At 39.6% G+C, this 26,828-nt stretch overlaps 1 protein-coding gene across 3 annotated transcripts; it reads right to left on the bottom strand.

The window, feature by feature from the left end:
* Positions 1 to 984: 984 nt before the first annotated feature.
* Positions 985 to 26,828, bottom strand: GPD1L (glycerol-3-phosphate dehydrogenase 1 like). 3 transcript variants are annotated; one of them, XM_051789045.1, is made up of 8 exons: positions 26,686 to 26,828; positions 21,950 to 22,127; positions 20,461 to 20,601; positions 16,560 to 16,698; positions 15,260 to 15,372; positions 7,631 to 7,864; positions 7,130 to 7,236; positions 985 to 3,916 (listed from the first exon to the last, which is right to left on the bottom strand). In XM_051789045.1, the coding sequence occupies exons 1-8, from the start codon at positions 26,736 to 26,738 to the stop codon at positions 3,802 to 3,804; spliced, it is 1,080 nt and encodes a 359-aa protein (XP_051645005.1). In that variant the 5' UTR covers positions 26,739 to 26,828; the 3' UTR covers positions 985 to 3,801. The 3 variants fall into 3 exon arrangements, with proteins under 3 accessions (XP_051645005.1, XP_051645007.1, XP_051645006.1); XM_051789047.1 differs by lacking the exon at positions 26,686 to 26,828 and adding an exon at positions 26,319 to 26,523; XM_051789046.1 differs by lacking the exon at positions 26,686 to 26,828 and adding an exon at positions 26,295 to 26,523.

The following is a 26,828-nucleotide window of genomic DNA, read 5'->3' on the forward strand; positions in this document are numbered from 1 at the left end:
CTACTAGTTGATTTCATGAAATGACCTAATGGCTGAAACTCTGTTTTAAAATTAGGAATAAAATGCATTCAGTCACAGATTTGCTGGGCAAGCACCTTTACTTGTCTCAGTATCTGTATGTGTAAATGAGGAACTAGGACATTGCTCTCATTTTATGAAATGCTTTGAGGCTTTCAGTAGACAGTGCATTATTCTGTTCTCCAAAAAACCCATACTTCTTTTACAGTATGATGCCCCACACTAAGTAGCAGACCGTCCTTTCCCTCATTAAACACTTGTGACACCTCTCACCCCTTTCACCGACGTACAAACTGACAAAACTGAGCACAATATACTCTTCTTATTTCCCAAGGTCTTTCAACTCCAACATACAACAGAAACAAACATTGCTGGATACACAACACAGGAACCCAAGATCTCAGACCACCATATTGCCCAAGAGCTGAGGTAGTGGCTGTTGCCCTGTACTAGGAGGGTCTTAGATGACGACAGGCAAGCCAGGGCCGTGGGCAGAGGTGTTGGGCATTTTAAAGCAAGCTCCTTCTCTCAATTCCAGTGGATCTACAACACGTGCACCTGGTGCTCAACTATAACCATATCCAGATGCAAGGAACACAGTGTAGGACAGCTGCAACCACATAGGAACCTCAGGAAATTCAGAAATAAATGAGAAGAAAAGTAACTGCAGAGCAGGCAGAATCAGTCACTTGCCAACCAGTGCCCTCCAGTGGCTCCCACAGCATCTCAAGGAACTGAAGACAAGAACCTGCTTTCAGAGGTCAAAGGCACTGTAATTGTATCCCTAATGGACAGAAACAAAATGGTGACATTTGAATGCCAAATAGCTCTTTTTAAAATTTACATTCTTGCACGGTAGCCTCATATCTGCTATCATTACATCCCATATCCACAAAAACCTACAGTCCATCAAGTGAATAAAATATTAATCGCGAACCACGTAAAATGAGACAACAGAAACCAAAGTGATTCCCAAGACAAAAATGTTTATTTGTACTCTTCAAACAGGTGTACATTCAACATCCTTAAACAAGACCAGTACATATGTCTAGGGCAAGCTGAGTAAGTATCATTAGAATATAATGCCTTCCTTAATAATTAATGTTCGTAAACCAAGAATTAGTTACAAATTTATGACCCCTTACACAGGGGTTAATGTTTTCAGTAAGACTATCCCAGTACTAGGCAAAACAGAGTGTTTGTAAAACAGGACTCTAATCATTCAGTTCCAGTACCATATCACAGTTTTTTAATGAACAGGAAGTATTAGTGGGGGGAAAATACCCAGTGCCAAGTTGAGTGTTCTCAAGCACTAAAGAGCAAACGCAAATGGTGAATTATCTATAGAAATTTAAATAAACTATTTTAGTTACTGAAACCTCACTTTTTGTCTGAAAAAACCCAAGAATGTCATAACAGACTGGAGGAAAGAATTCCATAAAAACTTTTTCTCTGGATTTGCCTTAGAATATAGGTTTCTGTACAGAACAAGAACAATTAAGATTTGGGGGTTTCAGTGGTAGAAGTAGTATTGGAACAATAAAGAAATAATTTAAAAATATATATTAATTTACCACATTTAGCTTATATAGCCCTTTATGTATCTTACAAAATGCTACTGTTCTATATACTGCATGTAAAAAAATGTTTCTATATATAATGTGTATGTACACATATAAAGGAAAAGCCAATCAATTTGGTATTAAAAAAACCCAAAACAAAACAAAGCATAAGAAAACACACTGAAAGTTATGCAGTAATGAGGAGTGTATGCTCCATGTGTGCGTTAGTACAACAGTGCTTCCAACCTCAAAACTTCCTCTTAAATGCCTAAGCAGAGTGCTTGCTCCAAGTCAGCTCTACCAGTGATGTTCCCAACTGCCACAAACATCTGACATTACTTAACTTCAGGCCATCTGTTATATTTAGCACTAAATCAGAAGTAAGGCAAAAGAACTTTTGACATCCCTGAATATCTGAGGACATTCGTGAGATCTCCCAAAAATTAATGCAAAAAAATATAGGAGCACAAAAATGGTACCCCTGAGCTGAAGCATCTTCCTGTCTACAGAAAGCTGCCCTAATGCTTGCCTTGTTCAGAGTAATCCAGGCTACCTAAGTATAACAATTATTCCCAGGCACCTCCTGTGTTTTAGCAAGTTTTGAATGACAAAATTGATTGCGTTTGTGCTCATGACTTCTGGTCTAAAAACGCCACTGAAAACAATGAAAAACAGTTCTGATACTGCTCCAGACGTTAGGATTGGATATTCAGAGCAGATGGACACTCTTGTTCTGTAAATCCTGATGTCAACCCTTGTCTACCAGCTGGAAGAATGAGTCCTCTCTTTATGTACCTAGCATATGTTTCACCAAAAAAAAACAAAACCCCACACTTTAGTACACAAGAAAAGCAAAACAGGTTTTTTTAATCCATCTTCTCTTGCATCAACCTTAAAAGGTAAAAAAAAAAAGACCAACCAAGCAAACCCCACCCCTAAACTTCATAAAATCACAAATTTTCCAAAACCCAAATTATCCTCCCTGATACAGCAAAGGTGTCTGAAAAAGAAAAAGAGTTGAGATACCTGGGGAATAAAAGAGACAGATGCCTTTGAGAAGTTTTCTGGGAGATGGGTCATAAAGGATTTCAGCACCCATTGAAGTTTTGTCCAGTGAAAGAGTAACTTCAGAACTGGGGAGGCTGGATCAGGACTTCAGTCCAGTTGACGTGTCAGTCACTGGCAGGCACTGAAACGAATGCAGTCATCCTACTGGCACACAACCCTTCTGACTACACAAGCATGACATACCACGGAATTCCTCTAGCATTCCTTGCAGTGTTCTGTGGAGTGCAACACTGTGCAGCTTAGCTAGAAACCCAGCAGAACAATTCGGAGCAGTGGATACCCAAGAGTATCCTTCCCCATCCTCCCAAAAATGCCAGTGAAGAACAACTGCAGGTACAACACTAAAATGAACCACAGGCTCCAGGGTTCAGAACCCCCAGGTCAGCATCTCTGGCTTGCTTTGGGGAATGGGATTCTAGAAGAGCCTAACACCCAGGAACAGTCAGGGAAAAACTGAGAAATATAAAAATGCAAGGATTAAAAAACAGAAGGGGAGGTAATGATCCCCCTCTAGAATATTCCCTTTAAAACAGTGTAATTAAAACCTTTAAATTCACCTAGAAATTGGTTTCAAAACAACCTGACGGTTTTAACAACTTTCAAAAATCAAAATATTCTTCATTTGATTTCATTAAAATATCCCTGTAGCCCCCTGAATAACTGCTATCACTTGTTTTGCACTAACATTGCTTAAATTAATAAAATCACAAGCATGTAAAATGTTAAAATTTAACTGCATATACAAATAAAACCAAGTTCTAATAGAAACATTTCCAATATTTCAAGGTAACAGGCTTGATTCAGTCTCTGATCAAAACCAGTGGGATTCTTCCCACAGTGTCCAGAGACAACAAAACCTTGTATTTTATGGTGTAGGAACACACTCAAAGTACACTTGTGTATATAAACCAGGTATGTAGTGCAACTTTTGTACTGCATATCTTAAACCAGTTGCATTTTAGCCAGTAAAATGACAATCACCAAGCCAACACTGCATGCTGTGTCAAACTAGGCTGTATAACACAAAACAATACCTCTTCAGAGACATTCCTGTTGTTACTGTTGCCTAGTGAGTGGCTTTGAACGAAGCTTAATGATAGATACATCCACTTGAACCCAGACATAAATTCGAAAGGCAGAAAGCTGCATTATTTCAACAGCCTGACTGATTTTTTACGTGCTCTGGATGACTTTGAAGGCAGGTTATAATCTCTCCGACAGGCCTCCCTTCATAGCAGATTTGATACACAGCCGTGAACAGCGGGAACCTGAGGAAACAGAGTGGGAAAAGCAAAGGCAGTGTAAGTTTATTCTTTAACATTTTCTTAAATGAAGGAAATAAAATGGGGTGAGAAGAGGGAGGGGAAAAAGGAGAGATGGAAAAAAACAATTTTTTTTTCTACTTGTCAAGTGATAACACTGGGCTAAAAGCACTAGATAAATGCAGAACCTACATGAGTCACTCTCAGAAGCCCAGCTGGCTGTAATGGAGCCTGCAACATTCATTATGTATGGCAAAACCATTAAGTGATCTAAAAAATAAATTAAAACCACTCATATCTTTATTGGCCGTTCTTATAGCTGTGCTCATCTATGGTTAAAAAAGGATGACTGGCACATTGGTTATGTATTACTTCTGAGCAACAGTTTGATAATACAGAATATGACAAAAAGAGACCCAAGAAGACATTGAAGGTCAAGTTTTTAATAAGAACCCAAAATAAAACCTGGATTTTGAAACAATAAATTCCCATCTACTTTTTTCTTTTTTTTTTTTTTTTTTTAAATTGGCCACATTTCCAACAATCCCCAAATTATTCAGGTTTTTCTGATAATATGAAGGCTTCTTACAGCAAAGACACTTTACAGAAATTTGTATTTGCTTTCTGTACTTCCTGGACAGTGACAGCCAGACAAGTGCCATTTGTATACAAAGCCTGATGAATTTTAGGGATTAATTACCTGTTCAAATACATACACCATTTCAGTGTGGCCTTTTATAAGGAGCACTGGAGACAGTGAAATAGTTAATTTCCGAGGGATTCAGAATACATCTGGACTAGGACTTTCTCCTTAGGAAAGCTGTCCCATCAGTCACTCTAAACCTTTATGTAATGCACATTTCAGTGTTGAGCAGAAGCCCAGCCAGTACTGAGCACCACATCTGCTTGCCCATACACTCTGCTGTCACGTGTTACTGCAGCAACTCTGGTGTCAGCACATCGCTCCGAACTAGACTCCTCAAAGTGAGCCAGAGGTCACAAGGGAAGCCATGAACCATCTAGGAGTACCATCACACCATGGTGACTACTGCATTATCAGGGGCACATACAGGATTTGTACTTGGCTTAATGCAACGTTTCCCCATTACTGGGGAAAAAAGTGGGGGAATGGACATGCTTATGGCTTTTTTACAAGTGCTTAACTCAAAATGTAGAATTTAATTTACACCTGAAACATTTTAATGTTCCACTGCAAAATGCGTGTCCATTTCCTCTAATTTATTTTTGTGGAGAACAGACAAAAATAGCAGCAATAGTAAAAACTACTTCAGATCAATCCAACTGACTTGATTTTCGGTTTTATTTCATCAGTAGAAAGAAACCTATCATATAGCCACATAGCTGGTCTCTCAAATCCAAGGCTACACTACTTGGGTTGCAAAACCCTTACTAGGAAATCTGCAGGAAAAAAAATTTACACAAAGACTCATGCACTTCTTAACAAATCTCACTTGTCATTGACTTCCTATGTTATATTGGGCTGGAGAGGGGCTGAATTTGCTGTTACCATTAAATGTAGGCACCAATAAAATTTGTTATGCCTATGTGAGAGGCGGCCACAAAATATGTGAACCTTCTGAAGCAAAAGCAAGCTTCCCACAGCTTGAGATACAGTACTGGCAGTCACTTCTCAGTGAAGAAGCACCACTACTAGAGACCACAACTGAAGTCCTGCTGCTTATCACAGAGCACATTGCTGTGCACAGGTCTGCCCCACTTCACACAGGGAAACCAGTACCAAGGCTGACTGCAGGCTCAGGGCCAGTAAACTCCAAATGCATCTCATCAAGAGGGTGAGGTCTATAACTGTTGAAATGAAGAAAGTAATTGCACTGCTAGTATCAGTAGGCATTAACCCTGCTACCAAGGCTCTTTTGCTGAACTTTGACTTTAGTATATGTCTGCGCAGTGTTGAGACTCCTTTTGCAGGAAGAGAGTATGAAATTTTATTCTTACTACACTGTTACCTCTTCACTTTGAAACTGTAGCTGCTTCACTGTGTTTTGTGTTTTAAAGTAGTTTTTGAAAAACACATTGAAAGTTGCTTTCAAAAGCCTTGTTGAATGAGATCTTTTATGAAGAACTGACACATATATGTTGGCATCCCAGAAAGAAATTAGCAACACTCTGTTTTCATGTCTTTCATTAAAAACACAACTTGAACTCTTCTATAATGCACTCTATTTGTTGTAAGGTAGAACAGGATATAAAACAAGCAACCTAAAAACCCCTCAAACACAGCATCCTGTCTCATTTAGGAAATCATAAACAGCAAAGAATGAAGCAAACATTTTAGTTACACTTTTTCTACAGTTAGCTTAATTACTGTACACTGAGGGAACAGACTTAGGTGCCTTACATCCAAAGATAATATTAAAAATTTAATCATTTAATATAGCTGATTCATTAAAACTAGACTTTAAAAACTGCTTTGGAAAAAGAAGTAACAAGGCTTGGTCTTCTAACTGGTAGTTATTTATTTCCTGATTTTGCCTCTTCTACAAACAGGAACAGATAAATGCATCCCTTAATCTCACAAGGAGACAACTGTGTGTGTGGCTCTAAGAACCGTACATGTTCTGACTCAAACACAAATGAACAAAGCCAGGACAATCTGCTTGATTTCATACCACAAAAAAGCCCTGACCTACAGAAGCAGATGGCAGGTGTTAACCTACAGCAAACTGGAAGTCACATTACGAAAGAGAACTGTGATGTCTAAGCTAAAATCCATGTGGTAGAAGCAGGCACTCTATTCAGATGATAACCTATACAGATCCTTTATAACAAAGCTCCTCTACTTGGAGGTAAGTAATGAATTTCCTACTATGAAATGAGCTCTAGAGCCTTTTCACAAGTCTCTTCAGGAATCTCTGCTTCTGTTTTCATGCATTTTATTCTTTTCACATGTTAGAACACACTTGCTGTGCTTTTCTGTAGTAGCAGAAGGCAATAATACATTCTGCAAACAGAAGGGCATTCACAAATTTAATGTCCCACTAATAGCTCTATCTACACCAGTAGATATTTTGAGGGTCTGTTCACTTCTCTCTCTGATTTTAACTAGGAATTAAGCTGCTCTTATTGTAGTGATTTTATGTTTGGCTATTACATTTATGAAGATATCAAAAACAAATACGCAGAAAGAATTATGGAGATAAAAAGAGGGTATGTGGAAGTTGTTTTATCTGTTCTTACTTCTCCAGCATTCCTTTCTGCTTCAGGATGCGATACACTTCTGCAGAAGTCAGTGGTCCTTGCAGTTTCTGACCATTCAACATTTCTTTCTCTAATTCTTCAATAGACTAATCAACAGAGGGGAAAAGAAAAGAAAGAAAAGGAGAGTTAAGATGAAATTTTCAGAAGCTTGACATCGATCATCTAGACAAAAAAAAAAAAGTTACTGAGGGTTTTTTCTTTCTTAAAAGTGACCTTAGTGGAGCATATATAATATTCTCCCATATTCTTGTTTGTCAATATTCTCCTTCTTAAATCTGCATCTCCCAACATCTTAAGTCTTGAGCTTTTTTTTTAAACCACCTCTGCCCTTTTCAACACCTTTACACTCATTCTACACTCAAAAAACAAGAGGAAAGAGAAGGGTACTCACTCAGTAGAGCTAGCATGACTCAGATACCTCTACTATTGCTCCAACAAACCAGGAATGCAACCACAGATTTCACCCAGAGAATAAGGTACCTTTCCAGTTTTAACGACTGCTTCTGCTACACGTCGATTCCGGCCACCGTAACACGTTGTGATGAGATCAGCAACGCCACAGCTCTCCAGGAAAGTGGCAGTAGACACCTGTCCTTTGCAAAATATTTTGGCAAAGGCGATCATCTCCATTAGGCCAAGGCGAATAACGGCAGCTTTGGTATTGTCACCGCAGCAAAGACCATCACAGAACCCAGCTCCTACTGCTACTACATTCTAAGGAGAGGAGAAATGGGAAACGAGTCAATTATCATTTATGGAATCCTAGAAGACACCAAAAGACAGAGTGCAGATGTCTTTAAGAACTGCAAACACTTTACTAGTGAAAGACTAGGTTGTTTTGGGTCATTTTGGTTCGGAGATTTTGATCTCTATGGGAAAACTTTAAAAAAAAAAAATATGGCAAGCCTTACATTACTAAGTATTTCCAAGGATAAAAGCACAGTTAAAGCTCTGGCACAAGTTGCCCCCAAGGTTGTACAGATATTATTTTTGACTATATCTAAGAACAGGTTGTGCTACACCCAAACAAGGTTTTAGCTAGATTGAGCTATTCCTGCCCTGAGGTAGGGGTAAACATTCCCCTACATTCCATAGTTCTTTTATCCAGATTTTCTTTATGATTAAGTAACTCTACGAAACACTGACTTCTATGACATCCTAAGGGACCAAATTCAGCCAAGTCAATAGTATCCAGCCCTTTCAAGTATGCAGAGGTCCTATAACAGTAATAGTTAATCAAGGATTCCCAGAAGGTTCATGACACAGGATAAACTTTCTTAGTAAAAAAAGTGTTTGTTTTTTTCCTTAGACCTGCTGAGAGCATTCTACAAAGAATGTGCTGTTTCTTCATGAACAATCAGTGATATGACCTCTTCTTTGGTTTAAGAACATTAGAATTAGATGAGATACATTTGAGTGAAGTAAAAACTGTTTTCTAGCCTGGGAGTCAGAGTAGAGACTGGCCATGGTTCCATTGCCCCCTACCAAAAAAAACCCAAACCCCACAACAAACTGTACCAACCCCCCCCAAAAAGATGGTGTTCTGGCATATTGATAAAGCAAACAAGAAAGTAATGGATGTAGTAATATCTTTTTGCATGCAACAGCAGCAGTGACCTCAACAGAAAGCACAGGAGAATGAACATTATGGCACCTAATGCAGCACCTGATGCAGGGAAAAAATAAAATCAACCAAACCAACTTTAACTGTTGATGAAGAAAGAGCAACAGTCAGAAGTTGCTAATAAAAGCAACCAACTGATTAACAGCTGGTTTGGTTTTGTTTTTTGGACTGTAAGAACCACAAATGCCAGACAGCTGCAGAGCTGTGTGGCCAGTCATGGCTAGGTGACTTCGAATCAAATGAGGTCAGAGGATGAGTCACTGCTTTTTGAGCAGTGAGCTGAGGCCTAAAGGTGACCCTAAAAGTTGCAGACAGATCTCTCAACATCAAAGTCAAAGCAGCCAAAGACAGTCAGCTTTTAAAACTGGTACTTTAGATCACCTTGGCTTAAATCTTAGCTGTGGTGATTCAGTGAAGGTATGTTTTCATCAGACACCTCTTGCAGAGCCACCTCCAATATTTGTTCATTTGGTGGCAAAGCGAGAGGAAGTCAAACAGATATTTAAGAAGTTTTCAGACTGGATAACCCACTTAAATGCATTTTACATATGTGATGTCTGCATGTATTTAGTACTCAGCTAAAAAAGCAAAACATATCTGAGCAACCTCTGAGCTTTTTCCATAAACTTCTTGAACACTCCAGTACTAAAGTTTCCCATTCCCTCCAACTTTGTCTCCTTGACTTTCCTCTCCACTTTAAAGCAGCCTACCTGATCATAATATACAATACAGTTTGGCCCATGGTATTTTGTTGCCTACTTCTACCTTCTGCAACATTTGTCTTTGGAGCAACAGAAATACTCTTTTAACCAAGTCATACCAAGACTAGTTACTTCAGAGAAAATGGTGTAGGGAACAAAGGAAGCTATGAGTTCAACTCTAAAACACTAAGCTTCTTGTTTGTACAATGTCCCCATTGTATGTGCTTAATGCAGTTTGCAAATAATGAGGAAACGAGACAACTGATTATGCTCTAGAACACACACCCATGACTAGGAGACTTATATCCTGGTCTACACAACCCTCAGGCCACAACTATGAATTCACAAGGTCTACCATCTGGTTTCATTTAAATCCTTGAAGAATCTCTGACAACTGTCCTGTGTCTAATATACTGGAGAGAACTAATTATACCACACTGAAAGTTACACTTTACTCAAAGTTGAGCCTCTCCTTTTCCAAACAAAACAACAACAACAAAAATCTCACAAAACTTAAGACTGAGTCATCCTTCAGACCAAAACAAGACAAAACCAGGCAGTTTGGTACTTGAAATCTCTGGGTGTAGGCAGTAAGCTGAGTTTGTTTCAGGAAGATGCATAACCAAATGACAAATTGACACACAAGAGCCTAATGGCACTAGCACTATAGTGATCCTCTGAAAAGCACCCTGCAGGGGGCAGAACCATGTAAAGATCTGGCAAAAACATCTTTCTGTATCTCATATGGTTGATCCAGAACGCTGCCACTGCCAAAGCCTACACCTGAGGTGTCCTGGCTTTAGTAGGAACAGAGTTCATTTTCTTCTTAGTAGTTAGTACAGTGCTGTGTTTTGAATCCAGTATGAGAATAACATTGCAGATGGTTTTGGCTGTTGCTGAGCAGTGCTTGCTCTAAGTCAAGGACTTTTCAGTGCCTCATGCCTTGCCAGTGAGGAGGTGCCCAGGAAGCTGAGGGGGAACATAGGACAGCTGATCTGAACTGGCCAAAGGGATATTCCATACCATAGAACCAGTATATCAACCCAGTAAATCAACTGGGGGGAGTCGGCCAGGAGCCATCAATCACTGCTCAGGGACGGTGGGTGGCGAGTAATTGTCGTGTGCATCGCTTGTTTTTCTTGGGTTTTCTCTCTCTCATTTTCCTTACAATTACTATTACTATTGTTGTTATTGTTATTATATTTTACTTTATTTCAGTAATTAAACTGTTCTTATTTCAACCCTTGAATTTTACTTTTTTTTCCCCTCGACTCTCCTCCCCATCCCAATGAGTTAGGAGGGGGTTAGTGAGAAAACAGCTGTAAGGTACATACAAAGTTGCCAGCTGGGATTAAACCACCTTGTTAAGTTACAAGAATTCCTGTAAATGCAATGGGTGTATATTTGTGCAAGTGGCGAGAGTCGATGTTTCCGTGAGCTTAAAAACTGACAGTATTTGCCTACACACATGGGAGTCTGAGAGTACAATAAGCAAGGGCCTACAGACAAACCTGTTGTTTCAAAGGTTCAAAAATACTGCCACAATGTAACCCCAAAATTACAGCAACACAATGTTCCTCTTGGCCTGAGGGATTCAGAGCTCTCAAACCCACTACACGCTTCAGCAAACACATTTCCCCTATCTTGGCATTAACAGGTTTTTACATTAAAGCATGCATCCTGTAAGCAAGATGCACAGGGTGTTTTTATATTGCATATGGTTTTAAGGTACTAAAACCTTTGCCCTAACAAGCGAGTCTTTAGATGGTCTGGTCCAGAAGCTGAAGCTAGCCCTAGTCCTAGTTATTCCAGAACATGAGCAAGGAGTGGATTCAGTTACTTTGTCACTGGGATAGTGAAGCTATGCTCTGGAAAAGAAATGCTGATGCCAGGCAGTGCTCACAGTATGTGTCAGAACAAATGAGAAGTGTCTTTTACTTGCACGTGACCTGCTGCAAACATGCCAGAGGTCACAAATGCAAGGTCAACAGATGACCAAGAAAACAAGGACAACAAGTCTGCAGACTGTGCTGACAGATTGTTCTCTTAGTCAGTGCTCAGAACTATCAAACTGCCAGTTCACAGAATGTTTATGGAGAGCTCACAAAGACAGCTTCAGCAGCCATTTCTGAGGCAACTGTTACATTTCCATAATTAAATGGATCAATAAGAGAAGTAAGCAGAAACGTTATTTCACCTGGGACATCCAGCCTTCCTTGAAGTAGTATCACAGCTCAGCACAGCCTGTTTTCCCTTTGCTAACACATGAACTTGGAGAAGCTCCTTGCTTCACATGATGGTTGAGAGAGGTCAAATGAAGTCACAAAAAATCAAAGACAATATCAGGACTGTCAGAGAGGTTAAGCATAAACTGTTTGCTCGCTCCTGGCAAACTTGAATTTCATTTCTACTTAAGCTCAGGAAAAAGGAAAAAATTATCATAATCGAATTCTACGGTACCTAGACTGACTACCCAACAGTGACTGCCCTAAACACACCTTGCAAGACCACCTTTGCAAGTAACAATGCTGGGTTACATAACCTGGTAAACAATAAATCATCACTATACTTCTTCTTTACTTAAGGCTACACTGGAGCCATAAGATTTAGAGTCAGGCCTGAAGGAACCCGAAAGACAATAACAGCTGCTGCTCCTTCTCCTTCCTACAGGAACTGTCACATCTGTCTTGTCTTTGGCTGCTGCCACTTGAGGGTTTTTAACTCTCCAGATCCCTGAACGTAGGGCAGCTGGAGCCACATCCACAGGTTAGGTTCTCACTTCTCTCACACTCACCCCCAGCACTGCTGCAGTGGGTAAGTGATTTGGGTACAGTTTACCCCTAGGAGTGCAGGTACCAGAGTTTACATTGCCTCTCGAGCACACTGCTATGACTGCACACCAGCTCAGTCTGGCCTCACATCTGTGCTGCCTGTAAGACCCTACACTGGCACAGGCAGTAAGGACTGTAAGGACACCTCAGAGGTGACAGCCTTGGGTCTGTGCTACTCTGCAGTATCACATCCCTCAGCAACCAGAAGCACATCCATATGTATGCACAGCTGCACACACCACCCTTACAGTGGTGTCATAAACTTTAAGCACTTCCTAGGCAGGCCCATTCATCCTCTGGCAAAGGCAGATGAACTTGTGCATGGCCTTGAGCCAGGCCACCTGTAAAGCCAACTGGACACCTTGAAACAACTATCCAATATTTGAAGTTTGTTAATTCCTGGCCTCAACACTTAAAAAAGGTCACCAAACAAACAGGAAACATGCATCAGTCTTCATAAGAAAAAAAGTCCTCACAGAGAAGAGCATGCCAAGCACTTTCTGTTTCAACAGCAAACAAGACACTGTAAACAGCTGTTCCTCCTCAGTATCATCAGATTTTGTAAAGTCACTGCCACTGTCTATTCAGCCAGTCTCCAAGCTGACACAAGACTGCAGTTTCACTGCACTGATTTCCATACTTCACTGTATCTCCATCAGCCCATTGTCACAAATGTAAGCACAGGAAATGAAGTGGATATTCCATATATATGTATATAAATAACAATCAGGTGCATGTCCTCTCACAACCACCAAGCAACAATGCCTATTATTACAATCTGAATTCAAACAGGCTTCAAAAACAAATTTCAAACCTAAAATTATCATTGTAAGGGAAAGCTGTGCTCAGAGCATTCTTTGTTACCCTTCTGTATTTTTTCCCAACCTTTAGGCAACTACCCACATTGAAAATCTTCCCTGTTTAGAAAGGCTTGCAGTAATAAAAAGTGAGGTAAAGTATAGGCTTTTAACATTCTAGTCCATTATGCCAGTAATACCAGAAAAGTCTTCTTTTCCTAAGCTGGTATTTACAGAAAAATGGAGAAGCTGGGAGAATGTACTGTTTTTCATAGGGTACTATTTCTCATGCTTTAAATACCAATACATGAGTTGCTTTTACTATTTCCACATCCAAAAAGGCAGTCTGGACTGTTTGCCTGCTTACCTCTGTCCTCCTAGCTGTAGTTTGCAGTGACATTACTGGCATTCTGAATTGGCACTGCTACAAAAAGAGAGTAAAACCTCTCTTTTTATACCTGTACCTCAACACATGACACTGTCATCTTGTGAAATAGGAGTTTCCTCCTTCCAGCAAGTTAAATAATGTTAACTTTTACTATTTTTTCATGAAGTAACTTTCCATATTTAAGAATGTAACAGTCTGAATGTAACTGACTGAAGCTACATGAGATTTTTCCCTAAAAATAACCATATGAAAAGATGCTTACTTTTCACATTCTTATTACAAGGACTCAGATTAATATTAAAAAAGAAACATTCTTGTCGTTACCCTTAGCAAACAATTCTCCTAAGAATAAGTATATACAACATCTAAGAAAAATGTTATTCACATCTGAGTTTTGCATTTTGCCTGACTCGGACCTTTATGATGGAGTTTTGAGTGTCTGCTGACTACCTGCTTAGTTTGATGGGCTCATCTCTAGCACACTTTCAAAAGATTTGTCTGGAATAAAAATTTCCTGAGACAGAACTCCTCTATCCAACAAGAATTTAGGCTAGTCAGAAAACATCCTGCTGAGCAGTTTGGAAAGGATGATAAATCTGTAAAACTTTTTGACTAATTTCAGAGGGTTTTACATAGGGATTTCTTTTCTGCTAACCTCCCACATCACCAGAGCATTTAAAAGCAATGCCTGTGGAGCCAAATCGAGAAATTGTTATATATACAGTAACTTCAAAGCACATTGTACCAAAACACCCAACTCCAACAATGTGTAGACCCACAACCTCCTCCTTCTCAGGACTTCCAGCATGACAGCTGTCAAGACAGAATTATCAAGAAAACTAGTATGCCAAAAAAATGCTGTTATAGCTATCAATCTACTTCCTGCTGAGCAGGAGTCCTCCTTATCTTAAAGACATCATTGCTTAGTGTGATAGCTTTGCAAACGAATGATGCAGTTTACACAAAATTTCAGCAGCAAAAACAAAGCAAGGCAAATAATTATCCAAAACATTAGAAATAAAAAAGTAACCCAAATTATCTACTAAACCATTGCATCCATAAAAAATTATTCATAATAGGTATCAGATGATGTCAACTATGGTATTGTTGCCCACAGTGCCAAGAAACTAATGCCTTTCCTTCACAAACAGCCTGTAAATTAACCTGAAGAAATAGCAATTAGAATATGTTTAAGTTAGCCTTTGCTTCCTGACAGCATCAGTTTTGTTAACAATAAAATTTTGAATGACTTAACTGTCTGAAATAATGTTTTTCCTATTCAGGTCATTTCTGTATGTGGTTATCCACACAGCCCTTATGCAGTGTATGTCCACAAAACATGAAACGTAAGAATGCTCCCATTGTTCAAGCCAATGAGGAGAGGAACAGTTTTGTCAACAGACACAAAAGATTAATGCCAACTCCTTTTTCCCTTTCTTTTTGTGAACACACTGTTGCAAAAAGAAAAAGGGAACTACAACAGATTTAGCAATACATCGACCAGTCAGACGGTTTCAATACTTGTTCATGACTGCTAAGGGAAAGATGTAGAAAGAGAACTTGGGAGATGGTGAGACATGGGTCTAAAAGGCAGCTCTCAGAACATGCTGCTCCCTAATTTCCCATCTGGTTCTTCTGGAAATGTTACACTGTAGTTTTATGTATTCTATAAAGCACAATAAGTTTAATTCCTTAAATGGAAATACCCTCTTTTTTTCTACAAGGATCACTATTTCATCTCTGTACCATCTGCAGCCAGTTATCTTACCTTCAGAGCACCACAAAGCTCAACTGTCTCTGCATCATCTACTACAGTTATTCGGAAGTTTGGAGTCTGCAGGAGTTCTTTGAAAAGAAGGCCATTTTCCAAGATTTTGCTGCCTATTGAGAGAAACAAAGGAAAGCTGAAAAAATGAATAATTTATTTATATGTTATTTAGCTTTCCTGCACAAGCCAAAACACTTAAAAGCAGAGATAATGTTGTTCTAGCTCCATCCTAAACACATTCCTGTTCTAAGGGACCAAGAACGTGTCTACACTGCACTTAAAAGTTCTGCACTGAGTTACTCTGGACTTCTTCATAATTCACTGTCTGCTCAGCAACAGATTCTAAATAACAATTCCATGAATTCTCTTTACACTCTCCATTATTTGATCATTCCCTTTAAAAGAAACAGTTAATAAAAAAAACAAAGGTGAATTAAGAATATAGCAGGAGCAATTCTATCAATTATTTTAAAGCCTGTATTCCAGAAAAACACCTACTCATAAATGCATGTCAAGGATGTTTTATTAATTGAGCATGCTGCCACTCACAACTGTTTCTAAACACTAAGAGGTAATTCAACCATTCAAAATTAAGTTCAATGCAAAAGCTGTGAATGAGATGTTACAAAGTTAACAATGCACAAAACTGTAAAAATTAACACTGAAAAAAAAAATAACATGAACTCTGTGCTACTATGTGAGTACCTGTATGTACACACACACACACATATATGCCTATCTAGAAACAGTAAAATTCAAGACTAGGCACATCTTCATGCTGCAAAGGTGTGCAGACATCAACATGGAACTAAAACAATTTCCAGCTTTTGGGCAAAAAAAGTGTTTTGAGAAATTAAAACAAGACATTGACACTTTAAAAAACAAATGAAAAAATCAAACCAAAACAAACATGCATAAAGGTACCATCTGTGACCATAACATCTGAGTTGGAGTACAGAATATATAATCATTTATCCATATAAAGCTGTGCAGACCAAGAAAATCTTAAACACAGTAATAAAATCAAGCAGTTTGCTCTGTGGAGGGTGATAAAAAGCACGCTTGTATTTCACATGCTATGGTCACAACCCTAGTGAGAATGATTAAAATTGTGCTCTTCTCTCCCCTCTATTTGCACTATTGTCCTAGTACTTTTGTAAGTGTAAACATTTTACAAAATTCAATCAACAGCTTCTGATAATAGTCAGCTAATGTGGAAAACGGTGAAATTTGAGCTATTTGGTGTGCAACTGTGAGGACAGGAGCACGTGTTAAACATTCTTACAACTTGCAACAGTACCTATTGTGGTTTCACAGAATTTGTCTGCTGCCACCTCATTGGCAAGGTTAGCTCCCATCAGCACACTGATGTCTATTCCCATCTTCTCTCGAATAATGTCAGAGATCAGTCTGAGTCCCCCAGGGCCTTCATCTATTCCCTGCAGCCAACATTAAAAGGAATTACTAAAAAGTCATTCATTAGGCAGAACAGAGAAGTAAGCACACAATTAGTCTTGTCAACAGGTGAGAAGTGAGACGAGGCCTAATCAGAGAGAGACTAAAGATGACAGATGTACTACCAGGGAAACTTCTGCTATTGTGACCTCAGAATCAGAGGAGGTAGCACCTTAAGAATAAGGAGTGAGCTCTAGATGATGATAACAGTTTTTATTCCATGCTCAAGGACCTGATTCTAAGAAGTGCTGAATATTCAACTTTGTTACTTCAGAATCTCAGCTACTTATTATCAGTGTATTCTTAATAAAATCTGTGAAGCATAACCAATCCATCCATTATGAATCAGGCTTGCATTTGGACTTGAAATTGCACCAAAACTCACAAAATGGCATCTGAAAAACTTGTTTTGTGAAGAGGCATCTGAACTGAAGTCTCAGAGGCAGATTCCCTCATGCTCATTCCCTACTAGCTTAAACCCTGGTTAATAATTTTGAGTACTACTACAAATGGAACAGCCATTCACAGATGGGTAGTGAGCTAAACAACCGAGAATAATTTAACTTCTAAGGATATTTATAATCTATATTTGTAATGCACTCTTCACAAAGTGTGAAAAAAATGGTAGCAAGAGGATCTTAGAAAAGATCACCCCACAGATTAAAGCTGCAATGGAAAAGAGTCTGGTACCCTGAATTGTCTGAACCAAGAACTCTGAGACCATTTTCTTCTCATAAAACCTTCCCTCCCAGCCTGCTAAATGCAGAATACTTTTGAGTTTTTAAACAGGAGTATGGCAGACAGGCTATTAAAATGGTCATTCTTTCCCACAGTATACCACCTCTTGTGCAGTACTATTTTTTATTGTTGCGGATTTGATATTTTTGGGGATTGGTAATGTTTAATTACGACTTAGAGGCAAAAAGCATGATCCTCTACTAATTCCAGATATACATATACACACATACACTTGTAGGCTGCCAGTGGTGACATTTCAGACAGGCAGTAATTTGCATTTCCACAGATCAGAGGTGCTGTTCCTCAAATAACACGGTGCAATCAAGAGACATGCAGAAATGCCTGCATAAAACCTGCCAATTAACATAAAGCTTGCATTCCTGCATTATTTTTCAATCTGTATCACTTAATGCACAGATCTGTTTTCTCACCTTTAATGAGCCATATAGAAACAATCTGAAAGTAAGTACACATATATATGTTGTATTTTTCCCCTCATAGTGTCAAAGATGTCCCCACAAAATAACTGTAAGGCCCCTCTCCCTAAGCACACGTATTGGGAACAACTCCAAAAATGTGAATACCTACATCACAATTATTCATGAAAAAAAAGGCGATCAGAAAGGCTTAGGTGCCAAATTCTGCTCCACTATGAAACTGATGTACTTTCTGACAAAGTCAAGGAGAGCTATACCTGTTTCTTGTAGAGTCAAATCCAATCCTGAATGATAGATGACAGGACAAAAACCAAACATCTCTTCCTCCCCCAAAAAAACAAGGCTCTAACATGGGAATTTTCACTGGGCAACAATAGTCCCCAGGCAATGCAAGCCCAGTTCTGCGACCGTATCATTTCCATCCTAACACACCTGTCAGAGCAATCCCTAGGGCCTATAATAGGTAAATGAAAATGAGACTCATGTTGAGGTTGCCTGAAGAGTTTTTTGAATTACTTTCACCTAACCTGCTTCCTGTGCTCACTGCTGTACCACTTGATGCAAGTTGTATAAGGTTCCTCCCCCCACACCCACACAGTGATTTGTTACTTTTTCATAGACACGGAACTTATGTAAAGCAACACAGATGCAAATGTTTCAATGGAAATGTGTATTACCCAGCAGAGAAATGTCATTATCTCCCAAAGACTAGTTTTATTATCAGACGTTAGGCTCTGCTTGAAGATTAGTCTGTCCAAAAAAAAAAAAAAAAACCCAAACCAGAAAAAAGACTAAAAGATGACACAGCGCTAAGCTGTCAAACAATTTAGAAAGCACAGAAACAAGATGTCCCACTAACGGTATTTTTCAGAGCGGAACTGCACTTTTAACTGCCAAAGTTAACACAAGCCACTTTAACAGCACTAGCATTGAGCATAAGACGTAAAAATATGACATTGATGAAAACAGCCTGCATAAAGAAGATGCAAAAGTAGGGGAAAGAATGCATTCCTGCCTCTATTGCTTAGTTTCGTTGTTGTGTTAAATCTCTACCATTTCTTTTCAAATGATACTTTTAATGATGCACAGTTACGGCTTTTCATAAAGACTGACATGTACTTTGCATTCTCCCACAAAATATTAAGGGGCAATCCTTCTTTGGAAAGGCTGCCTACAGATGCAGTGTTGCAATGTGACAGTGGGAAGCTGCCTAGTAACCAACTTGGCTTTGCATGGCAGGTGCCACTATTTCACTTCCATTACACTAAGCACTGGCTTTTTGTTTTGTTGGGGTCTTTTTGTTTGTTTGGGATTTTTTTTTCTTTAAAGATAAGTATTTCCCCACACGTTTATTTTTTTAAACATAGCCATTAATCAACATTCCATTAGAGCGCTGATAACCAGAACAGTAATTCCAAGGGAATATGGGCCCGGGACCCTGACTTCAGGTATGCTGACATAAATCCTCATTTACTCCACCCATTCATTAGTTAGTCCTATCACTAAAGACAAGAGAACAAAAATCACAATTAGCAAATTAAAAGAGAATATTTATCTTGAGCTATGCATTCAAATATTTTAACAGTGCCTTATTTTACTCCTCCACGATATGAAGAGTTTTACTACAAAGTGCAGCAAGAGCACTCGGGCTGCATTACTTTTTCATACATCTCAGCAATATATCAGGTCAACACTGACAAAACAATACAGATTTGATGGGCTTAGTTAGACAAACTAAAGAGACAAGCTTGCAGAAAGCGGTGATAGGGGTTTGTTGTTCTTTTTGAGCACAGATCCATATATGTATCATTTTCCAGAAATGACAGTAAACAAGGGAATGTGTGCTGAGAAAATGGCCTACTCTCAACAAAGCAACAATAAACCAGAATCTTCCAAACCTTGTGGGAATGGCTTATTATTTGCAGCTAAACACACAGGGGGGGAAAAAGCCCACTTACCCAAAAAACAACCACAAAAATAAGCTAATCCACATTTTAAAATTTTCCTGCCAGCAAAATTACAAATACTCCAGTGAAAACACTTCCTGCACCTCTGCCCCCTCCTATTTCCTGTGCTTAAACTGTCTTTTCAGGTAATGCTGAACAGACACTCTTGTTGCAACATCATATTTGACATGAACAAGAGCACTATCCTCTCAGTCACATGAAATTCTCTCAGCAGTTCTTAAAATCATCAACTCAGCATGTGGGATGTGCATTAACAATCAAAGCATTATGCTTGTGCTCTGTTCTTCATCTAATGATGTTTTTGGAAACAACAAATAGAAGACTGAAAAGCTTAGTGGTGCAAAACATATTGACTCCCCTCTTTCTTTCTAAAAGTCTTGTTACCAGCCTCATTTTCCTCTTCCTGCAAGCATTAACCTAAAATAAAACCTGCGTAAAAATCCACTAATGACCAAGACAAATTCTAATCTTACACCTAGAAAGGTTTAAGGGAACAATCAAGTGAATAATGCACAGAGACTTTTCATATCAAAATATCAAGCCATCTTGTTTTAGAAGGTTCCCTGACACATTCTTAGTTACTAACACATGGTATTTATCATACCTTTATAAGAGTGATGCCGAGCGCTTTCTTGGGTACTCGTCCTGTCATTTCATCGCAGACTTTATGAATGAACTGATGAGGAATGACAAAAAACAGCAAGTCTGCATCCTCTACAGCGTCATTAAGGTTTGGGATAGCAACCTGTGGAGTTATGGGAGAGAAAGGCCACATAACTTCTTAAAATTAACACTAGATACAAGTGGTATCTGATAAAGTAAAAGCAGTTTGGTCTTATACAGAATGCTACAAACTACTGCATTTCATCACTGAAATTAAGCAGCAACAAACTTCCCAGACAAGCAAAAGAATTTAAGCTCTCAAATAAGCTATTTTATATCATAGAAAGAGCATCTTCACAGACACCAGTATGGTTAGTGCCACAAAAATTCAAAATGTTTTGTAACATTCAAACAAGTACTTTTAGTAATAAAATATAAAATAAAAAGTTGCCTTCTCTTTGACAAAATAATCCCAGTTTTTGATAAATTACCGCATGTAGAAAAGTAGTTTCTTTCCTTAGTTCCTTATACACTCAAATTTCTTCTTCAGGCCTCTTACACTTACCAGTTTATATTCCCTTTCTGTGTACCCTTGGATTTTGTTTACCCTTTAAGAAGGTGACCAATTTTGAAGCCACTTGGCAACTTCACTTTACCTAACACTTGATGACCACCTAAAACAACACTCAGGTTTAAAACGTAGCAATAACCTCCACCTATTTATAAAGAACAAATCTGAATAGGCAGGCAGTGGACAGCAGAAACACCACAGGTGCTGAAGGCTGGGGAAATGGGATTTCAGCATTATCATTAAAGAGAAAACCACAATGCACAGCAAGTCACGTTTTTTCCTGCCCAAAAGCTCTACCGAATTGTCAGCTGCTGCAGCCTCTTCCTGTAATGTTGTTGGGGCAGGAGTCACCACCTGCTCACCCACTATCAGGTTACACCAACAGAGAATACATGTGGAGTCCCACTTTCTGCCCTGGTAACACTACATCTAACATGCTGATCTGACTGCACATGGCTGAAACACAACTGAGAACCAAAAAACCTGCAAACACCTTGAAGTTTGCTTGAGAAACACTGATTCTCATCGATACTTTTAAAGAGTTTCAGGATACCTGACATCAGTTCTCACTGACCAGCCAGCTCTTTTCCAAAGTTGAGGCCAAATATTTTTAATGGGTATGGTCAAAGCTGTTACTTTTGCCCTTGTTTTCACATTCGCTTCTTTATACAGAAGCTGAAGTAACATAAAAACAATAGTGAGACCAAAAAAAAAGAGAGAGAGTAGAGTGCACTGGATTTACTTAATTGCATAGTTACATAATTTTACTGAGTCAAATCTCTGAAGTCATCAGTAAAATAGCATATAGTCTGAAATATTATAAACCCTAAAGGTGTTAACAAAACAATTTTTACCTCCACTCACAGCACAAGCAATATTCCCTTTGCTCCATAACTACAGTTTAGCTTCTGAGCCTTACCACATTATCTGGCAGCTTGTGTCCAGGGAGATACTTTACATTTTCATGTTCTTTATTTATGATATCTGACAGTTTTCTCCCATTAATATTCTCTTCGAAGACCCACATCTTCACTGTGGAAGCAAACTTCTGCAATTTTTTTACATTATTGCCTACTATTTTGGCAACTGCAGAACCCCTGCAGGAAAGAAAGCAAAAATAGTCTTTAAAAAATTATGATTTTGCTATAGAAAAAAAGAGATTGTCTTTAAAATAATCAGAAATGCACACACTGTTTGACCACTTACCATGCAGATAATGTAAAACAAATGGAAAATAGACCAGTCATTCACACTGGCTGCTTCCTCTCAAATGTATCTACAGTAGGTTGGACTAAAGCATTTACTAAAAACATCCTTATTTACTTTTTCTGCTTATTGGCTATCCAGTGGGAGTTTAGGTTACTGAATTTCCCCAAAATCGAACTGATTATATCCTCAAAGCAGAGGTAAAAGGGACATACTAAATTTTTCAAAATGGATCATTTTCACCTTAAGAGATGGGAAGCTTCTTTGCTAAGACGACTGACCCATCAATTGTTGTACAACACTGATAGGCACTGAAAGCCAAAACAAGCATTCATATATTGCAGAAGTTATAAGCTTTATGGTTATGCAGCCAACCTCACAGAATTTAACTATTGCAACAGCATCCTCTGAATTTGCAGGCAGACAATCCCATTACTGTTAGCCTTTTATTCTCCCCAAGAACAGCACACAGTGGAACCTGTAGGATGGTGATCAATTTTACTTCTCAAATCTTTAAGCAATAATGAAATTAATCAGAATTACAAGAGGAGAAACAAACACAACCTTCCCTTTCATTCCTAGCACCAACACTATATGGAAGAGAAAGATGCAATTTTATGAAACCTGTGAACTAACTTCCTTTCCCAGGATAAGGAGGCAGCCTCAGAATTACCAATAATCTACTAAGCAGACACAAGAAAAATTTAAAAAGAATCAAGAGCTTTTAATATGGCACAACTCACTGCACTGCATTAAAGATGTGTGCTATCACAGGGTTAAGGTCACATTATAGGCAGTGGCAGAGAAAAATTATAGTATCCTAAGTAGACCTTTTTCAGTTAAACCATAAAACTGTATGTCTTAAAAGAATGGAATTTACTTCTCTAATGGCACTTCACACACTGAAAACTCCCCTGGGTTCAGGAAGTGATATAGAAGGCACAGTTGTTAGCCATCTCTTATCAGGCTCATATTCTGTATCTGCACACACACAGTGTGGTTTCCGCTTCAATGCCATACAGCTCACCAGCAAAAACCCCAAATTTCAGATCCATACAAACAGCATGAATCACAGTAAACATCACACAGGTATGTGTTCCTCAGACAGTGCTTTGAGTTCCTTGAACAAAAGCACATTTACTACTACAGATTTATATACGAAGTCTGGATCCTGGCAAATCCATTGCCTTCAATTTTGAACTTCTCTACACATTTTCTGTGCTTGCTGGTGACAGAGCAAGACAGAAATAACTGATTCAGCAACTCTCCAATTGGGATTTTCAGTCTGCCAGCATAAAATCTGGCAGTGTGTACTACTTGAGTGAGACATTAATTCCATTACTATTTAACACTTAAACGCCTTAGCTGCCTTTTTTTTTCAGCCTTTGAATGCCGTATTAAAAAGTGAAGATTTGCCTAGTCTTAGTTTCTAAATTCAAGAAGATTCTCCTGACTGGTTTCTCTGGTTCCCCATTTCCATTATACTGCAGCCACTGTTTTAGGACCATTTCACAGTTGGTCTGCTTTCCGCTTATCGCTTTAAAAGTAAAGCACGAAACCCACAAACTCCTGAAGTTGCCCTAACAGCAGCAGCAGTGGAGGTCACAATATGCAAGTGCAAATTATATTATTAACTCTAGCTCTACCACTGTCCCTGAAAAATCATCTCAGTTATATTTTTCCTCCAATTTTTCTACAGAAAGTTCCTAGCTGTAGGAATCCCTCTGTTCGGCAACTTCCCACCTCTTCCTAAAATCTACAGTTTCTGTTCAAGTTGGGCAATCAGGTTAATTAACAACTGGTTCTAACAAAGCAGAGAAGGATAAATTCTGACTGTGCACACCTCATTAACCTGCCCTGGAAGTATTATCAGATGAGCAGGCTACAGTATGTGACCCAAGCAGCTCTTGCAGTGAGCACTGTCCTTGAATCCCAAGGCTCCAAGGCACATTCCCAAGGTGTACTCAACAGACACTGAAGAATCTACTTTATCCCCTATTAAAAAGATCCTAACATAATCACTTATCCACCAGCTGAGCAACCCTAAAAGGGCAAGGCCAGCAAACATGCTGCTCTTCTGTGCCTCGTGAGCCATCTGTCCTGTCCCATGATCTTCCATCAGGTGTCGAGTGACCCCTGCCAAGTCGACTTCATTGTTAAGGTGACCTTTCTCTAGCAAACTGACCAAACAAGTCTGACTGGAAGTAGTTTATCATCCAAGGTGACTGGCTCAACCCTTCTAAATGGTTACTGTCCTGCCAAGCTCCTTTAGGTTTTTTTTTTTTCATCTCAGATATAGGTCAAAGGGCTGTGAGAAGGCAAAGACTTCCATACAGTTACTGGCACTTGTCCAACACAATCATCTCACAGAGAACCCCCAAAACCCACAGTCTCCAAACAACTAGGGATGCCAAACCACACTTAGATCGACTAATTACATGCTTACAGTTTAGGCACCACCAGTCACACACTCCTGTAATTCAGGCTTCAAAAATATGTAATCTCCAAATATCAATGATCAGATGTTTATAAATACTTCCATTTCTCTCTAGTTACCTACTTTTAAGCATTAAATGCTTCCACTTTAGGACCACAGGCCCCAGTTCAAAAAGACACTTGCAAACACACAGGTATACAATCAAAATTAAGTCCGATTTAGTTCAGTGGTTGCATACATTATTGAATCACAGTGGTCTGTAGTCAGGGTTTTGTGCCTGTCACCCCATGGACTTCGAGGAAGAAACCACCCATCTTTCCAAGAATTACTGTTTCCAATTTTGGTTACTTTGATTTCTGCTTTCCTGATGCAAAACCCCTCACCATCAAATATGAAATAAGCTACAAGTTATTGGAATACATTTATCCTCAAAAGAAAGGAAAAAGCTGATGCCTGGTAGTAGCATTCTCTCTTTCTCTCAGCGTAGGAGATATGGGCATTTTGCCACTGACTCATCCTATTAGGCAGGCGCTTTTCTTACTATTAAGCTGATCCAATGAGGTGAAAACAAAATACATGTGCATGTGGTTATTGCTAGTAGGCAATATCTGCAAATCCTTTTGCTTCTGTAAGCGTGTTTCACAGTGAATCAAATATAAATGCAGTCAAACTTCCTGTAAAACTTTTTTCCCCAGGTTTCAAATATGGAACAACAGCAACAATACTCCTAAAAGACTAGGTCTCACTGCATATTTCCTTCTGACATATGCTGCAATGCTCAGTACCTCCATGGTCATCTTACAAGCTAGGGCAAGGAAAGCACGACATGCTGCATTGAAATGTCAGCCATTCCCTCCGCAAAGAAAAGCACAACTTGGCAGCTGCTGATATTTTTAACAGCAGCAAAAGCCAAGTGCACAGAGTGGGCAGGGGGTGGGCAACAAGTCTAAGATCACCCAAAAAAAAGACTGGCAAGTTTGGTTCAATAAAACGCAGCACCTTGCTCTACACTGAACTCCTCTGAGTTTAGATTTAAGGTCTCAAAAACCAGTGTTATCAGAAATAATGTGTGCTTAGCATTAGGAACTGAAGTGACAAACTGTGAAGTTATATTGACATAACACATTGTACTTAACTTGTTCACTGTAAATAAGGACCCGGTGTAAAAACTGTGATCAGGAATGGTAGAGAAATAGGTTAAAGAAGCCAAAGAGATAAGAAAAGCCAAAGAAATAGGTAAAGAAACCAAACAAAGGGCTATTAACACGATACTCCTTTCGGAGAACGATTTGAAGTAAATCTACTGCCTTCTTAGACGCAGCAGCAAGTTTAAGCCTAATTATAAACTAGCAATAGAGGCAGCAATAAAACCTTGTCTCAAGCTCTCAGTGTGCCTTAGCATAATCAATTTGGAAAAAAAAAAAAAAAAAGAGAAAGAAGCCATTTCAAATAACCTAGCGTCTCGCAATTCTTCTTTGAACTGGCGTGGAAAACAGGAACGTAGGAAATCCCGAATCACACTTTTGTAGACAAGTGGGATTGTTGGCGAAGCCCTACAGGCAGCGTGTAGTTAGAAAACAAAATAAACTATAATGTTCAGCATCTTTAATGTTTACGTCACCTGACACTGGACAAAGCACACAACCAGGTTAAAAATGTCCTAAACCAACTTCTTCGCAGAACAGACGGGTGTTTTACAAGCTCGATTCCGCCGCTTCTTCCTCCAAGCGTATCAGAGCATCACCTCCCCTCCAAACTCCGAGGGAGCCCGGGGGCAGGACGAGCCCCACCCGCACGGCCCCAGAGCCCGCCACAGACCGGCGACACCGCGTCCCACCCCGGGCACCGGGAGCCCCCAGCGCCGCCACCCCTGAGGGGCGCGCGGCCGCGGCGTTAAACCCTCCGGCTGCGGGCGGGAAGCGACAGCAAGGCCCGGGCGGGCACGGCCGCAGGGGAGGCCGTGCCGAGGCGGCCGCCCAGGAGTCCGCCCTCCCAGGGGCTGCCGCACTCACCAGTTTCCCGAGCCCACGATGCAGACCTTGAGGGGGCCGGCAGACAGGGCCATGGTAATGCCGCCCGCGCCCCGCCAGCGGCCGCGCCGAGGAGCTCCGAGAGGCGACCGCCCCCCGCTCCCGCCTCCGCCGTCAGGGCTCGC

The sequence above is a fragment of the Manacus candei genome, unplaced genomic scaffold (genome assembly GCF_025592945.1).
Source record: "Manacus candei isolate 608988 ecotype Guabito, Panama unplaced genomic scaffold, ASM2559294v1 h1tg000026l, whole genome shotgun sequence".
Taxonomy (NCBI): Eukaryota; Metazoa; Chordata; class Aves; order Passeriformes; family Pipridae; genus Manacus; species Manacus candei.

What these genes read in the sequence shown, in the direction of transcription:
- GPD1L (XM_051789045.1), bottom strand. Translation starts at nt 26,738, where the DNA reads ATGGCCCTGTCTGCCGGCCCCCTCAAGGTCTGCATCGTGGGCTCGGGA. An exon ending in ATCGTGGGCTCGGGAAACTG is followed by an intron (nt 22,128 to 26,685) that starts GTGAGTGCGGCA and finishes TCTTTCCTGCAG; the next exon opens with GGGTTCTGCAGTTGCCAAAA. An exon ending in CAGAAAGGAATGCTGGAGAA is followed by an intron (nt 3,917 to 7,129) that starts GTAAGAACAGAT and finishes CTGTTTCCTCAG; the next exon opens with GTTCCCGCTGTTCACGGCTG.